This window comes from Petaurus breviceps, unplaced genomic scaffold (assembly GCF_028583685.1).
Source record: "Petaurus breviceps papuanus isolate PSGF00001 unplaced genomic scaffold, PetGlider_PUasm1.0 98, whole genome shotgun sequence".
NCBI lineage: Eukaryota > Metazoa > Chordata > Mammalia > Diprotodontia > Petauridae > Petaurus > Petaurus breviceps.
In genome coordinates this window covers 5,065,438-5,081,861 of record NW_027187460.1, presented here as the reverse complement: position 1 = coordinate 5,081,861, position 16,424 = coordinate 5,065,438, and the positions used below count along the sequence as shown (strand labels likewise).

The 16,424-nt window shown below is 39.4% G+C and overlaps 1 protein-coding gene across 5 annotated transcripts in view; it reads right to left on the bottom strand.

The window, feature by feature from the left end:
* The window catches only part of SLC45A4 (solute carrier family 45 member 4), a 153,687-nt gene that overhangs the window by 15,291 nt on the left and 121,972 nt on the right, over positions 1–16,424 (bottom strand). For all 5 annotated transcript variants that reach the window (XM_069081102.1, XM_069081098.1, XM_069081101.1 and 2 more), the window contains 2 exons: positions 6,118–6,306; positions 2,450–2,629 (listed from right to left, as the gene is read on the bottom strand). In XM_069081102.1, the coding sequence (XP_068937203.1) occupies positions 2,450–2,480 (31 nt within the window). In that variant the 5' untranslated portion in view covers positions 2,481–2,629; positions 6,118–6,306. The remainder of the gene's footprint in view (positions 1–2,449; positions 2,630–6,117; positions 6,307–16,424) is intronic.

The window sequence follows — 16,424 nt, the reverse complement described above, 5'->3', positions numbered from 1 at the left end:
GAGTGGATTTGTGTTCTTGATCTACTTACTAGCTTTTTGACTGTGGGCGAATCATTTCACCTGTTTAAGCTTAAGCTACATATAATATATAAAACAGGGATAATAATCTACATTATCTAGACTCATGGGGTTGTGGCTAAGAAAATACAAAGAGCTACAGAAAAGGGAACTAGCGTAATGATAATATTCTAGTGACAATTAGACAAAAAAAAAGTCCTCACACCTCAAAACAAATTTTAAATACAAATGATCTCACAAAGAAGGGAAAATAAACTTTTAATTTAGGTAAAAGAAATCTCAACTTTAGGAAATACCTTATCTACTAAACATAAAACTATGGGCCAATTGTCATGGTTTTTCTAAATCAATTTAGGCCCGAGAGCTATTTTTTTTTTACTTTTTTTGGGCAATAGTTAGAAATGGTTAGCATAGTTAGAAACTAGTTTACTGAATATTTTCAGACTTATGTAATATTTATTCTTCTCAGCACTAAACAATGTGGTAATTTTTTTTTAATCAAATCTCTTGCCTGGAAGTCTTTAAGGTTACAATTGATAAAAGTTAAGTTTTCATATGTGCTTAACTTAGAATTAAGCACATAGTCCTATTAGAGAAAACCAAACATTAAAAAGGAAACAGCATACTCACTGTAGAGATAAAGGCATTTTTCCCCTTCTTTGTAGAAGGAAAAGTGTATTATTTTCTAACTGGGTTTAGTTTTGGAAATATACATAAGTATGACAGCAATGTGAGACATTCATATTAGTTGCCATATCACCAAATACATTTAAGGATGTTGTGAGTCCTTTTAATTTACTGGAGGTGATTTTTTTTATGAATATGCAGAAGAAATCATTTTAATAGCTCATCATTTAAGTTAAATTCTCAGTCTAATAAAGTCAGTTATGTGACACTTTAGAATCCCAGGCAGGTATAAGATAGAAGGAACCTTCTACACAGGTAGAAGGAACCTTCAGGATTCTCTTTTTCAATCCACTACATAAATTTTTGTAATTGCTACATATTAGTCTAATACCGTGTTTCCCCGATAATAAGACGCTGTCTTATTAATTTTTTTGGACAGAAAAACACCAGAGGGCTTATTTTCAGGGGAGGGCTTATTTTAATGAACATTGACAGCAATTTTAATAAACAGGTAAATGTGAACAAAAAAATGTACCTTTATTCAATAAGCAAATCACTGGGGAAGAACAGGATGACACGCTCACTGCTGCAGCTCTGATTGGATGCGTGCGTTTCACTGGGGGGTGGGGGGGGTGGGGGAGGACGGTGCATACAGAGGGTACTGTAATGTAGCGTGTAGCACAGGGGATCACCTTCACTACAGTAGCAATCTCAATAGGGCTTATTTCTGGGGAAGGGCTTATTTTAGAGGAATCTTACACAGTACGGGGAGGGCTTATTTTAGGGATAGGTCGTATTATCGGGGAAACACGGTATACTCAATGACCTTTTCACTACACTAAATACTTTATCTGTGAAAATGGACCAAGAAACAACCTTCAGTTTTGATATATAATTATTCATATTATAAGGAAGGAAAATGACACTATAGTCAGCTTCCACTTTTTACCACCTCATAATGACTGCACTTTGTGGTTTTGCTCATTTATTGCTACCTAACAGAGACTTTATCCTTCATTTGGACACTGGGGGAGTAGGAATGAGGAGACCTGGGCCTGAGTCTCAGGTTCTGTTGCCTGCTAACCATGTGCCCTTAGAAAAGTCACATTACCTCTTGGTGTCTCAATTTCCTGATTTTTAAAGTGTTACCCGAATTCCTTTCAAGTTCTAACAATCTGTGACTTGATGATTCTATATTGTTTTCTGACATGATATGTTCATTTTGAGAGCTTCTACCAGTGCTGGAACAGACAAGGCAGCAGTCAATGCAGACTCAGGATTCTACTAACTGGCTCTCAAAGACATCCTCTATAGGAATAATTTATATTTCTTACTTTATGGTCAGTAAGTATCTTACATTATTTTATCTTGTTGGACCCTCACAAGATTGCTGAATGGTTTTTAATACTATAGAACTAATATTCTGTAATATTAACTGAATTTCACAGTTGAGCAAAAATGACTAGAGAGTAAAAGGTCATGTGGCTAGTAAGTGGCAGAATCAGGCTCTTTCAACTACCCTGGGCTGCTAACACTGCCCAAAAGTGAGGAACACTGCTGTCTTTAGGCTTTGAAGGCTATGACTACTGAATATCCACTGAACATTCATGAAGGTTATATCATCTAGTCATTTCCCTCATTCTTCATTCAAAAAAAAAAAAAATGAAGCCAGGAAGTCGAATCTCTCTTGACTATGACTCAGGAGAGAGAATACAAGTTACTCTGCTTCTTGGTCCCTTGCCTAACTTTCAACATAACAACCTTCTCTTACAAAATGTGGAATAATGAGAAAAGAGCTTTCTACCGGCTGAAAAGGCATGGATATTAAGCGCCATGTCTTGTTCTTCACTGTCCACGACATCCAACAAGTAGGCACGAATTGGCCCTTCTGTTGCATCTGCACTGAAATCCAAAACCACAACACCAAGCACTGTGAGGACGATCCCAATTGGATGCTTATTCTGAACATCACCAAGGGCCAGACCTGGGCAGACAAAATGTGAAAAGAAATCAAAACAATCTTCAAGGCTTTGTTAACTTAAGGAATAAGGTACTTAAAAGTTAATCTCTAGGAGGAAAAGAGCCAAGAGAACACTTACTGGGATTATATCTTTAACAGAGAACAAGGGTAACTGCATTCTTTGGCATAGTTTCTTGGGAGAGTGGAGAGTAGCCGGGACTGGATTTTCTTCTGGTAGCAAGGCTATGTTTACCCCCAGTAGGCTCACTCCTCCCCTGCAAAAAATGCTCACTGTCCCTCAAAAATATTACAAATTTTCTTCCATCAAAAGAGAGAGGAAATTCCAACTATTCCAACCATCATGAAATGAGTTTTGTAGCTGTGCAGTAATACATCAAGGAGGGAGAGTTTAGCACCAATTTTTTAAGGGTGACAGAAATAGCATTTCACTCTTTGTTGAGTTTCTGAAGCGTCTCTGCTCTCGTGTACATTATTTACAAACTATGACTTAATGGCATCAGAACTAGGTCTCCAAAAGAGCCCAAGCTCAGGCCTTTTCCCACAGAGACAGGGAGAAGAGAGGATAAAAGCAGATTCATTAAAAACATATATGAACTCAGCACCAAACAGGAAGGCTACAGGGACTTTTTGGTTGTAATATGGAAAAGGAGGATCAAAGAAAAGTTTATAAAAATAAAAGCTACTCAGGGGTTAGATGGACACGATTAAGAACACAAGATCACAGATCTAGAGCTGGAAGGGACCTCAAGAAGCCATGAAGGTCGGGGCAGCCAGGTAGCACAGGGAGTAAGAGCACCGGCTCCAGTGTCGGGATGACCTGGAGATTGAATCCCAGGCTCAGACACTTAGCACCCACGCAGAAACAATTGGCTGTGTAACCTTGAGCAAGTTACTTAACCCCAATTGCTTAGGGGCGGCCAGGTGGCTCAGCGAGTAAGAGCACCGGCTCCAGTGTCGGGATGACCTGGATCAAATCCGGGCTCAGATACTCAGCACCACACCCAGAAATAACTGGCCTTGTAACCTTGAGCAAGTTACTTAACCCCGATTGCTTATTTAAAAAAAAAAAAAAAAAAGAAGAAGCCATGAAGGTCAACCCCTCCCTCTCCTCTTATAGAAAAGGACTCACAGTCCCAGGGGAGGTTAACGATTTGCCCACGTAAGCATCTGGGAACAACCTGAACTCAAACCTAATGACTGTGTTCTTTCCACTGTACCATGCTTTCATTTTAATCCCACAAGCTTTTATTGCATGCCTACACTTTGTGCAAGGTACTGTACAAAGAACAAGGGATACAAAGACAAAGAAAATGATCCCTGTCTTCAAGAAGCTAACATTCTTCTGGGGCTGGTCAGGGTCATGAGAGAGACAACATACAAGTAAGAAAATTCAGTATATTCAAAATAGTTTGGAAGAGGGGTGGAGAACACTATTAATTAGGGAAAAAAGAAGTGGCACTTAGACTAATAAGGCTTGAGATTATGAGTGGCAGAGGTAGAGGTGGAAGCATTCCATGAATGGGGGTCACACTGCCTGTGCAAAAGGAAAGAAGAAGAGGTCCTGTTATTGTTATGAATTGGGAACACCAAGTAGGACCATTTGATGAAACACAGGGCATGTGAAAGGTCTTAATTTGAAGTAAATCTAGAAAAATAGAGTGGACCCAGATGATTTAAGCATTAAATACAAACAACATCTGTACTTTACCTTAGAACCAAAAGGATACCTATCCCTGGAGCTTTTTAAGAGCAGAAATACAACATAACCCATATACTTTAGGAAGACAATGAGTGCAGCTGTGTGGAAGATGGGTCTAAAAGGGGAGACACTGAAGGCAAAGAGATCACACAAGAGATGAGATCAGCAGTGACATGGGTCTGTACTAAGGTGTTAGCCACGTGAACAGAGAGGAGAAAGATATGAAAAATACAGTGGTAGCTTGGTGTCCCTTTCAGGAGAAGACGTGGGCACTGAATGGATATGGGAGATGAAACCAGAAGAGTCACAGACAACAGTGAGGTGACAAATGTGAAAAACTGGAAGAACGATGCTCTTGGTAGAAACAGAGAATTCATGAGGAACACAAAGTTTTTGGCAAAGACAGTAAGTTCCATTTTCAACTGGTTGAGTTTGATATGTCTGTGCGATGCTCAAGTGCAGATACCTAGCAGCTAGTTGGTGATGCAGGACTGGCACTTCAGAGACGGCTGGATCTGAGCCATCTGCTTAAGGGCTCATCAGATTACCAGGAACAATTAGAGATGGAGAAGCATTTCTAGGACAGAGACCTGAGATGCTGAGAAGGAATGGACAGTCAGGTGGGAGAAGGGGAAGACAGGAGCACATGGTTCAGAGGGCACAAAGAGAAGGAACTGAGTGCTTCTGCTAAGAAAAATAGTATCTGGGCTAAAAAGCAGAGAACACAAAAATGGCTAAGAGTGGCTGATACTGCAGCTAAGTAAGAAAAGAAATGGATCCTTTTAGGATTTGTACTATCTGCCTCATAAGGTTGTTTTTAGCTCCCAGTTACTGCTACTGAACTCAGTCTGCCAAATGAGGACTATTTGTAACTCAATTTCTAATTAGGACACTGCCTACTCCTAAAAAAGTTGACACATTAGTTAAGGAAAATTTAAAGCTCTGTATTTTAGGAGGATCTCACTGAGTATAAAGTGTTCAGGATCATGCTAGTAAAAGGTGTTGCCTCAATGAGGCTTTTATTTTTAAACAGCTCTCTTTGATAAGGGTTCCCAAAGCAAGAATCATCTTCCCAGAAACTGTTACTTTAGATAAAAAACAAATATTAAGCTGGGTTCTGGAATTTTTCAATATGAAACATAAGAAAAGGAGAAGGAAAAAAAAAAGATAATTTCGAAATAATGCTGGAAACAGGATGTGTTGTTAGATATGCGTTAAAAAGAAAATGGATCACAACAGGAAACATTTCCCTGTGAACAGGTTCCTACGGTTTTCCCATGTGAGAGCCTGGCTGAATGTATTGCAAACCATGCAAATATTATGCTAGTAACCATTGTATTAATAATAACTAAGAAGTGGCCATGCACAGAATTCTGTAATACAGAATAAAACAGCTACTTGCTTTCTGCATGAAAAGAAAATAAGTCATTGAAAGTCTAAGGACTTTCACACACACCCTGTTTAGACTGAATCATTTTATACCAGGAATAATACTACTAGCTCAAAACAATATAGGAGCTTTGCAGCTTACAAAGTCCTTTCTTCACATAATCATGTGAAGTTATACTAAAAAAGTTTTTTTTACAGATGATGAAAATGAAGGTTGAGGATGACATGACTTGACCAAGGTCATTACAGAGAAGTTAGTTCTAGTACCTAGACTTCTAACTCAAGAAAAAGTTCAGACCTTTGAGAGACACCGTCATGAGAAAGGTACTAAAGCTCAGTAACTTTTTCGTGAATGCTTCATAACTGCATCTTTTAACAAAGAGAAAATTCACTTAATATTTACCTAAGGCAGGACCATTGAGGAAAAGTGCAACTCCAAAAAGAACTCCAATGCAGAGAGCAAGAATGAAAGGCCGCCGGCGGCCCCAGCTAAGTGTGCATCGGTCACTAGCAGAACCGATCAGCGGAGTGCAGATGAGACCCAGGATAGGGCTAAGGAACCAAGTGAGGCTATAGTACTGTTCCGGAAGACCTGGAAGGAAATAAATAACACATGAGAAAATCTCAATACACAGTACTTCTTGCTGTCATGCAGGAGGCTTACATGCTAAAAATGACTAAATCCAAAAGCAAAAACTAAGCGTCCACTACCCGTGATGCAGTTGGCTAAATTGTAAAAAGTCATAGGATCTCAGAGGCCATTTGGTCTAATCCCTTCAGAATAAAATAAATAAGGGGGAATATAGTCACATGGTAGCTTTACAGTTCATACAAATTATCTCACTTGATTCTCAAAACAACCTTGGTTTGTCATATAGTATTATCATTTATAAATGGCCAAAGGCAGCTGCTTGAGGACCAGAAGTGATCATATGGGAACTGCGTAACTCTTGTCATGGATGTAATACTCCTGTTACATTCCTGCTGAGTCCAAGTTCATGTGAAGATCTTGACCATACCAGTTTATGTTTCCTATAATTTGACCAAAGTCACTGAGGTAGAGGACTTAAATTTAGAAATCCCAACTCTCCAAGGTCAGTGCTTTTCCCCCTATACCAAACTCTCAAGTCACCCCACTTGCCCTCTGCCCTTTAATGAATAAATGGAAAAAGCTTAATTAAAATAAGTGTTTAGTATATATAGCTAAAGCACAGTGCTAGGAATACAAACAGAAAAGATAAGTCACTACTCTCAAGAAACTCACATTCTAATAGGAGACATAACACATAGAGATATTACCGAAGAACTCACTATTTCCCTAGGCAAACTATTTTATCTTGGGAAAGATCTAATTGTTAGGAACTGCTTATTTTCCCTTTTACTGAACCAAAAAAGAATAGCTGTCCCCAATGGAGTCGTGCGTATTCAGTACTAGCTCCCGTGGAGGGGAATGACTTGCTATTATAACAATTTAACTTGCTGCTCCCTCGTGGATGTTTTTGGAGTTGGAAGGGGCCTGTAAGTCCAAACAGTGCCTAAACAGAACCTCCTCAGCAGCATCTTTCACAAACAGTCACTGATGAGTAGAGATTCTACCCCGCAAGGTCACCCATTTCAGTTTTATAAGCTATGTAAAACATTGCCTCTAACACCACACAGAACCTGGAAGTACAATAGAACAAACTGCTGAGCTATGTTCTCTGTTCTTTTATTTGGCTCACTTTCTCCAAAGCCCAAGAGCAGAGAAGATTTCTGTTCAAACAGCAATGTAGTAATAACTTGCTATCCTACAGAAAAACCACATACACCAGTCTATTTTTACCTGCCTATCTGAAAAGAGAAAGTGTTATTCCGAAATTTTAAGAAAACATTTAATTTCAATTTGATTATTTCTCAAAATCTGACCTGTTCTATATGTAGTAGGGTAAACTGCATAGATGTTCATTACAACCATGAAGAAATCATACAAACCCCAATTCCTGAGAGAAACAACTAACTACAGTATTGGTATCTTTTGAATGCCAATGAAAAAGCTGATGTTCAGATGTGGGATTTTACCTAGTTAATTAAGTTTTAAATGAAATGGTCTACTTTGTGAAGCAAGGCAGTTCTGATAACCTACTGGACTTACGTAGAGCCAGGTGAACAATTTGTAGAGGAGATACATGCATTTAAATAGGGATGTCTTCTCTCAACTCTGTCCCCAGGATCTCATATCAATCTTGGATTCTAGGAGTCTACCTACAAATAATTTTTAGTGCATATGACCAAGCCCTTGACATGCTATTCAGAAAGTCTGATTTTGCCTCCTAGTTCTTTTATTGTAGTTATTTTTCCAGATTTGTGGAATCTGAACTCCAAGTCCAATAGTACTTATTTCTCATACTGAAATACAGTATCTAAAATTGTCCTTCAATGAAAGCATTAGAAACTTAAAAGAATGAAAAGATCATAGTTAACATTCCATCAAAAGTAATATAAAACAAGAGTAGGGCCTACTTTGGGCTGTGCTGGCTTTAAGTGTGTGGCCAGTTTTGTAGCATTTACTTTGGAACCTACAGCATTTACACCATGATCAGAGCATTCACACTACACTAGGTATATATTGCCAGTTACTCTACAAGCCAGGAGTCAAGCTACAACACAGATGATCTAAATTAGCTCTCACTTGCAAGTGAAGAATTCTTACAATAGGTGCTTAATAAATGCCTATTGATGAACACTGCAGAGTTAAAACCCAGATTAAATGTAGAGGTAGTCAGGATTCTTGGAATGTAAGTGGTAAGACTCAAAAGTGAGGTTAAGACCCAGGAGGGGAGACTTGTCATGTGTTTAAAAAAAATTCCCCACTACCACAATGTCATAATGAGTTCTTAAATAATACCAAGGTGAAAACAAGGGATTAGGTCACTTCCACACATTCCTCTTAGAGGCTGCAAGTCGTTCTTCCCCATCTCCCATTTCCTTAGAGGTGCTTTGGATGCTGTAACCTAACTTGGTCTGTATTAAGATGCCTCACCATGAATCCTCTGAATGCTTCAAGGTGACCTGGGCAGCCCCGTCTCTTCTCAGAATAATATAACTGGACCCTATCTTATTTTCCCCATCACTTCTCCATAGACTGTACTCTTCTAAGAGTTTTGGTAGCTTCTCCCAACATGAAGAAGCTTTGATTACGGATGCGGTGATAGCGTATACAGGACGACAGAGCATATCTAGTCAACAGTGTCCATGTAAAAAGATCTGGGAGGTTTAGTGAATTACAAGGTAGGTGGTACAGTGAGTAGAGCGCTGCGCTTGAAGTCAAGAAGACTCGAGTTCAAATTTGACCTCAAACGCATCCTAACAGTGTGACCCTGAGCAAGTCATTTCACTGGCTTGCTTCAGTATCTTCATCTATAAAATGGTTAAAAATAGCACCTACCTCCCAAGGTTGTTGTTCAGGATAAGATAACTATAAAGCACTTAGCACAGTGACTGGCACAGAGTAAGCACTATCATTATTATTACTAAAATTCTGCACCCGAAAGCTAGTTAAGAGTCAGTGTGATTAACATAAGAAATGACAGTCCCACTATACTCGGTCAAGGTCAGGAGATAAGTGGAATCCGGGTTTCATTTCTCACATCAATTTTGAGAGAGAAATGTAGAAAATGTCCAAAAGAGGATAACTGAGATGGTAAGGGGATTGGAGAAAAATTTTTATTTAATTCAGTATTACTTTAATAAATGTTTATTAAGCACCTGCTATGAGATAGGCCCTGGAAATAAAAAGTTCCCTGACCTTGAGGAGCTTACCTTCTCATCTGTGTGAAAAGCAAGTATACATGAAAAAAAAAAAACACAGACGATTCTTCTTCATGAGTACAAATATGACCTCAGATACTTACTAGTTATGGGTGACCCTGGGCAAGTCACTTAACCCTGTTTGCCTCAGTTTCTCATTGAGAATAAGTTGGAGGAGGGAATGGCAAACCACGCTAGTATCTTTACCAGGAAAACCCCAAATAGGGTCCGACATAGCTGAAATGACTCAACAACAACAACAACAAATGGGAATATTTTATATAGAGATGTATCTGTATCTCTATTTATCTCCCTATCTATTCTCCAGACACAACAGTGAGGTTCAAATCGCTTTTTAAAAATCTAAGCCCACATGCTAATCTCATAACCTGAAGCATAATTTAAATTTTAGAATGAAAGCACCCTGAAATACTTCAGTCCAGTCCTAGGAAGTAGCATGGCACAGTACCAAAAGCGCTGGCTGAGGACTGGAGAGGACCTAGATTCAAAGTCTGCCTCTCAGACTTCCAGAATGGCTTTCCCTTGGCAAGTCACTCGATCTCCCTCGGCCAAAGTTCCCTCATCTAATAAAATTAGGAAAGGCAGACTACACAGCGTTCGGATCTTTCCTATAATCCCTGTATCATCTCTTTAGATTGCCCCCCACCCACATTTCCCAATTAATCAAGTTCTCTTTGTCAGAAGGTTCCTGAAACCTTAATAAAGCCTTTCAACTGGATAAAATGATCTGCCTTTCTGAAGAATTCACTCTCTTTTTAGACTTCTCTATGACATACCATCCTGATACTTGTACTTGCCTTTGATAATATAAATATGCTTAAAACTGTAGCTAGAAAAGCTCTTAGGAAGGGGTGAAAGGTCACAGATTCAGAGGCAAGGAGACTTCAAGATTGTATAATTCAATGATTTCATTTTACAAGAGGAAATAGAAAAACAGAGACTATGAGGTACTTTTGACCATCCTGTGTTTTAAGGGCAGGTCCATTTCAAACATTCAGCTTTCTAACATATATCCAAATTAGAAATGACCTCAGTAATCACCACCTTATGAATTCTGAATTTGTTTCAACACTTGTACAATTCTGTATACCTATTTTTAAAATATATAATTATGTCAGCATTACTAAACATGAAAAATTTTGAGAAAGCAAAAATGTTGATTTGACTGCTTGGTTCAGTACAATCCAACATCTAGTGGTTCAGGGCAAATGCTTTCAGTGATGATTAATATGGTAGTTTCTATATTAATAAAGCAGTGCAGACTTTCAATTAGATTTGTCATTAGCTAAATTAGTATTCTGGGTTGATGGCTTGTATTGCACCATTCCCACACACCTACCTAAGGCTTAGGTAGGATGGTTGACAGAAGTTAGGACTCAATCCAAAAACAATTAAGAAATGTCTCAATCTACCCTCTGGATACACATAGACATGGCAATATAGTGTAGTTGTATAATTCCAAGGATAATGCATTAAGAATCAAGAGATTTAGGTGCTAGTCTCAGCTCTACCAATAACTAACAAGCTATGTGACCTAAAACAAGGTCATTTCTCTTCTCTGGACCTTAATTATCTGTTACAAATGAGGGTGTTGGGACTAAATTTTGCATAAAGCACACTTGATTTGGAGTCAGAAGATTAATTTTAATCCAACTTGGCTACTTACTATTCATAGGACCTTGGGGAAAAAACATCTTTGGTCCTCAAGTTTCCTTGCCTGTTTTTCTTTTTAAAGAGTGTTAGGGGCAGTTAGGTGGCACAGTGAATAGAGTACTGGGCCTGGAGTCAGGAGGACCTCAGTTCAAATGTGGCCTCAGACACTTGACACAGTTATTGTGTGACCTTGGGCAACTCACTGAACCCCAATTGCCTTGCCTTCCCCCCCCCCAAAAAAAGTGTTAAGGTCAGATGGGTTCAAAAGGTCCCTTCTAGCTCTAAAAATTCTATGATTCTAGACCATTAACTGTTTCAAAGTATGATAAATCATATCATACATTCAGTTACAACCAGCTTTTTCAATTGAGACAAACTGTTTCAGCATAACAAAAACTCCACTCTTCTCTCATTATTATTATTATTTTGCTTTTTTGGAGGGAGGAAGACAGGACAATTTGGGTTAAATGACTTGCCCAAGGTCACACAGCTAGTAAATGTTAAGTGTAGGAGACTGGATTCCAACTCAGGTCCTCCTGACTCCAGGACCCGTGCTCTATTCACTGAGTTACCAAGCCGCCCCTTCTCTCGTTATTTAATGTAGTTACCATTGTTCCTCCAAAGCTAAGGAGGGAAAACAATTCAATTAAGTATTTTATTAAGCACCTACTCAGTAGCTAAGTAAGACACTTTGCTAGATCATAACTTAGCTGGAAGAGGTTACTTGGTGCCAATTCCTTAGTACACAAAACTGGGATCAATACAGTGTGGTATGGTGGAACAGGCGTGACTCTCAGAGGCAGGCTAGATGTGCTTCCAAGACCACCTGATGCTAGCTGACCGTGAGCAAATCTCCTGCTTTCCTGAGCCTGATTGTCTGATCCATGAAATGGGTATAGAAGTATCTGCATTGCCTAGTCCCTCACAGGGTCATTGTTAAAGGATGAGAAATTATACAAAGTATTTTGTTATCCTTAAGAGCTGGCTAGAAAATTTGTCCATTATTATTACTTATTAGAGTGCATAGGCAGTTACAGATTAAGTCTTTAAACAGGAAGAGTATAGAACTCAGTTAAGTGTGAGCCCTGTTCTTTAAACAGATCAATTTAATGACTCAACTAGCCCTACCGTTTAGCTTTGGGGAGCCACAGAATCACCAGCAAACTGCTGTTAAAAAGGTGGGCTGGCCTTTGTTTCAAGAACAATGCTTGAGGCATACTCCGCCTCAGCCTATGGTTTGAGTTTGCTATACTGTGTGCCATTCCCAAGGCAACCCTCAGAGACATGCAGAATAGCTAACCAAAAGAAATATTAACACTTAGGGTGTGAAAAAAACCCTTGAGGTCAATTGGTCCAAATGCTCTTATAGAGGGAGAAATATAGAATTCTTCCTCAAAAAAAATTTTTTTTTTAATTTTTTCATCTGTAAAAACGAGAGAATGAGACTAAATAGCCTCTACATAGCCTTCTAACTCTAAATCTATGATCCTATAAATGACAGACCAAGGGAAAAATGTGCTGGTAAATAATGACATATTAATTAATATTATATATTAAGTCTGAACCACTGTTCAGTAGTAAGTCTGAATAAAAATATAAAAATACATCTGAACCAAGTGTTAAACACGACATCTGACACTGAGCTTGGGGGGCAGCTTGGGGGGGCTGTTTGCATTTTATAGAGAAACATTTTTGCTTTTCCTTTGTGTTTTCAGCACTCACTCACTCAGTACAATGCCTTGTATACAGTAAGCACTAACTGAATGCTTGCTGACAGACACAAATAATAAGCAGATTCTAAAGGTATGATAATGAAGGAAAAGAAATGTATGTCTATATTATAGTACACCAGGTTAAAAAAAAAAGTTAATAAACAGCATCTAGGTGACAAACTCTGGAATGGAAAAGCTTTTGTGAGCACAGAGATGTGTCTGTGTCATCTAAGGACCTGCCTGGGTAAGTGCAGAGAAGCTTATAAAATGGCCACCAGGTGATGACCACAGAAACTCAAAAAGTAAAACTACTAAGGCATGGAGGAAATGCAATCTGTCAGTGGAGGAAATGATTACCCCCAAAGAAGTAACAGATCTTCTGAAGAACTGAAGTAAAGATAAATTCAGAATAAAACAGCATTACTCATGATATTAGTGAAAGCTACTAGCATCTAGCTGGGTACTGTTACCCACTAGTTCACATTTTATTTACAGCTTAAAAGTTTACAAAGGACTATAATTCCAACACCAGGTTGGCAGGTAGTTCATGAACCATTCCTTCTTCACACAGGAAGAAACTGAGGCTCTGAGGTTAAAGTCTTCTGCCAAGTCATAACAGTCATGTAGCAGGGGTGGGAACGGAATTCAGGTTTTGTGACTCCAAGTACAATGTTCTTTACTAGGCTATGCTTATAACAGTTACTGGCTATGAAGATCAGCTCAAGAAATGTTTTATTCTTTTTTATTTAATTTTTTTTCCAAATGTTTTATTAACTTCTGATTTACATCATTAGTTTCCGCCAGATTTTGAGTTATAAATTTTCTCCCCATTTTCCCCCTGCCCACCACCCCAAGATAGTCCCACAGGATATCCCCTCCTCCAATCTGCTCTCTCCCATATTTTCTCCCATACCCCTTTCGACTTTTCCAGTGGATCTCTATGCCCCAGTGCCTATATATCTTATTTCCCAATGACATGTAAAATAGTATTAATATTAGTGTGTGTGTGTATATATATATATATATATATTTGAATATTTGATTTTAAAACTTTCAATTCCAGATTCATTCCCTTCCTTCCTTGTCATCCACCCTTACTGGGAAGATAAGCAGGTTCAGTATAGGTTATACATGTGTGGCTAATGCAAAACAATAACATAGTATATTGTAAAAGACTGACTGTATTTCCCTTCCTCCTATCCCACTTGTTCTATTCTCTGCTTTGATCCTGTTCCTTTTCAAAAGCGGGTGCTTCCAACTTCCCTCCCCCCCAGCCTGCCCTCCCTTCCATCATCCCCTTCCCCCCCTACTCTCCTGGAGGGTGAGATACCCTATTTAGTGTGTATTTCATTCCCTCCTCAAGCCAAATTCAATGGGAATAAGGTTGACCCATTCCCTTTTGCCTTCCTATTCTTCCCCTCCTTTGTAACCATCTTCCCTTGCCTCTTCTATATGAAATAGTTTACGCCATTCTGTCTCTCCCCATCTCCTCTCATTATATTCCTCTCTCACCTCTTAATTTCACCTTTTAAATATCATCCCTTCCTGTTAAATTGGTCCTGTGCCCTCTTTCTATGTATACCTGTAAACATATATACACACATTCACATATGTATTCATATGCCCATATACCTTCATATATAGACATCTATATATTTCTATTCCCTTCAACTACTGAGAAAAGTTTCATCAGTTACAATTATTGTTTTTCCATGTAGGAATGTCAACAGTTCAACTTTGATAAGTTCCTTATGATTTCTTTTCCCTGTTTACCTTCTCATGCTTCTCTTGCTTCTTGTATCTGAATGTCACATTTTCTATTCAACTCTGGTTTTTTCAGCAAGAATGCTTGAAAGTCCTCTATTCCACTGAATGACCATATTTTCTCCTGAAACATGATACTCGGTTTTGCTGGGTAGGTGACTCTTGGTTTTAATCCCAGCTCCTTTGACCTCCGGAATATCATATTCCAAGCCCTTGGATCCCTCAGTGTAGAAGCTGCCAGATCCTGGGTTATCCTGATTGTGTTTCCACAATATTCAAACTTTTTTCCTGGCTGCTTGTAATATTCTCTCCTTACTCTGGGAATTCTGGAACCTGCCTATAATATTCCTAGGAGTTTTCTTTTTGGGATCTTTTTCAGGAGGTGATTGGTGGATTCTTTCAACCTCTATTTTGCCCTCTGGTTCTAAAACATCAGGGCAGTTTTCTTTCAGAACTTCCTGGAGGAGGATGATTTCTAGGTTCTTACTTTGATCATGGCTTTCAGGTAGTCCAATAATTTTTAAATTATCTCTCCTGGATCTATTTTCCAGGTCAGTGGTTTTTCCCATGAGATATTTCATACTGCTTTCATAAAGTCATTAGTTTCCATTTCCTCCAATCTAATTCTGAAGCAATGATTCTCCTCATTGAGCTTTTGAGATTCTTTTTCCATCTGACAAATTTGGCTTTTTAAGGCATTCTTCTCCTCATTGCCTTTTTGAGCTTCCTTTGCCATTTGAGTTAGTCTTTTTTTTTTTTTAAGCAATCAGGGTTAAGTAACTTGCTCAGGGTTACACTGCCAGTTATTTCTGGGTGTGGTGCTGAGTGTCTGAGCCTGGTATTCGATCTCCAGGTCATCCCAACACTGGAGCCGGTGCTCTTACTCGCTGAGCCACCTGACCGCCCCTAAGCAATTGGGGTTGAGTAACTCCCTCAAGGTTACCCGGCCAGGTGTTTCTGGGTGGGTAATAAGTGTCTGATCCCGGGATTCTATCTCCAGGTGTTCCTGACACTGGAGCCACTGCTCTTACTTGCTGTGCTACCTGGCCACCCCGAGTTAGTCTATTTTTTAAGGTGGTATTTTCCTCAGTCAGGCTGTTGACTCTCATTTCGTAATTTTCTTGCATCGTTCTCATTTCTCTTCCCAATTTTTCCTCCACTTCTCTTATCTGCTTCTTAAGGTCCTCTATGGCCTGTAACCAGCTCATATTTTCCTTTGAAGCTTTTGGTGCAGGAGTTCTGACTTCACTGTCTTCTTCCTCTTCCATGCTTTGCTCCTTTTTGTCCCCAAAATAGGAGTCTAATGTTGGAATCTTCTGTCTGCTTTGTCTCCTTTGCCTGGTCATGTCGCCCCTCAGTCACTTGATCCCTTTTTGCCACAGTAGGACTCTGCCACCAGACAGGGGAGCTTTCGTCCCAAATGCTGGGGTTTTCTCAGCTGCTGGAGGTATTATTAGATGGGTGCCCTCTCTGAGGTCTCCACACGCTCTGGCAAGCTGGACACACACCCCAGGACCTCCACCCTAGACTGCAATCCAGATCCAAGAAGGTTAAAGCAAGAGCTATTACCCCTCAGACTGGTGCTTGGTCCCCCTACACTCTGCAGGCCAGGAGCTGAAGCCGCCACATGGAGCTGGCTGTGCCAGAGTCTCAGCGGCTTCTCGCCCTGGGGGCAAAAGCCAAGCACTCTGACCTCTCACTTTGTCCACTGCATCTATGTGTTGATAATTCTGGAAATGGCCACAGCTGCTGCTGATCTGGAGTTCCTCTGGCT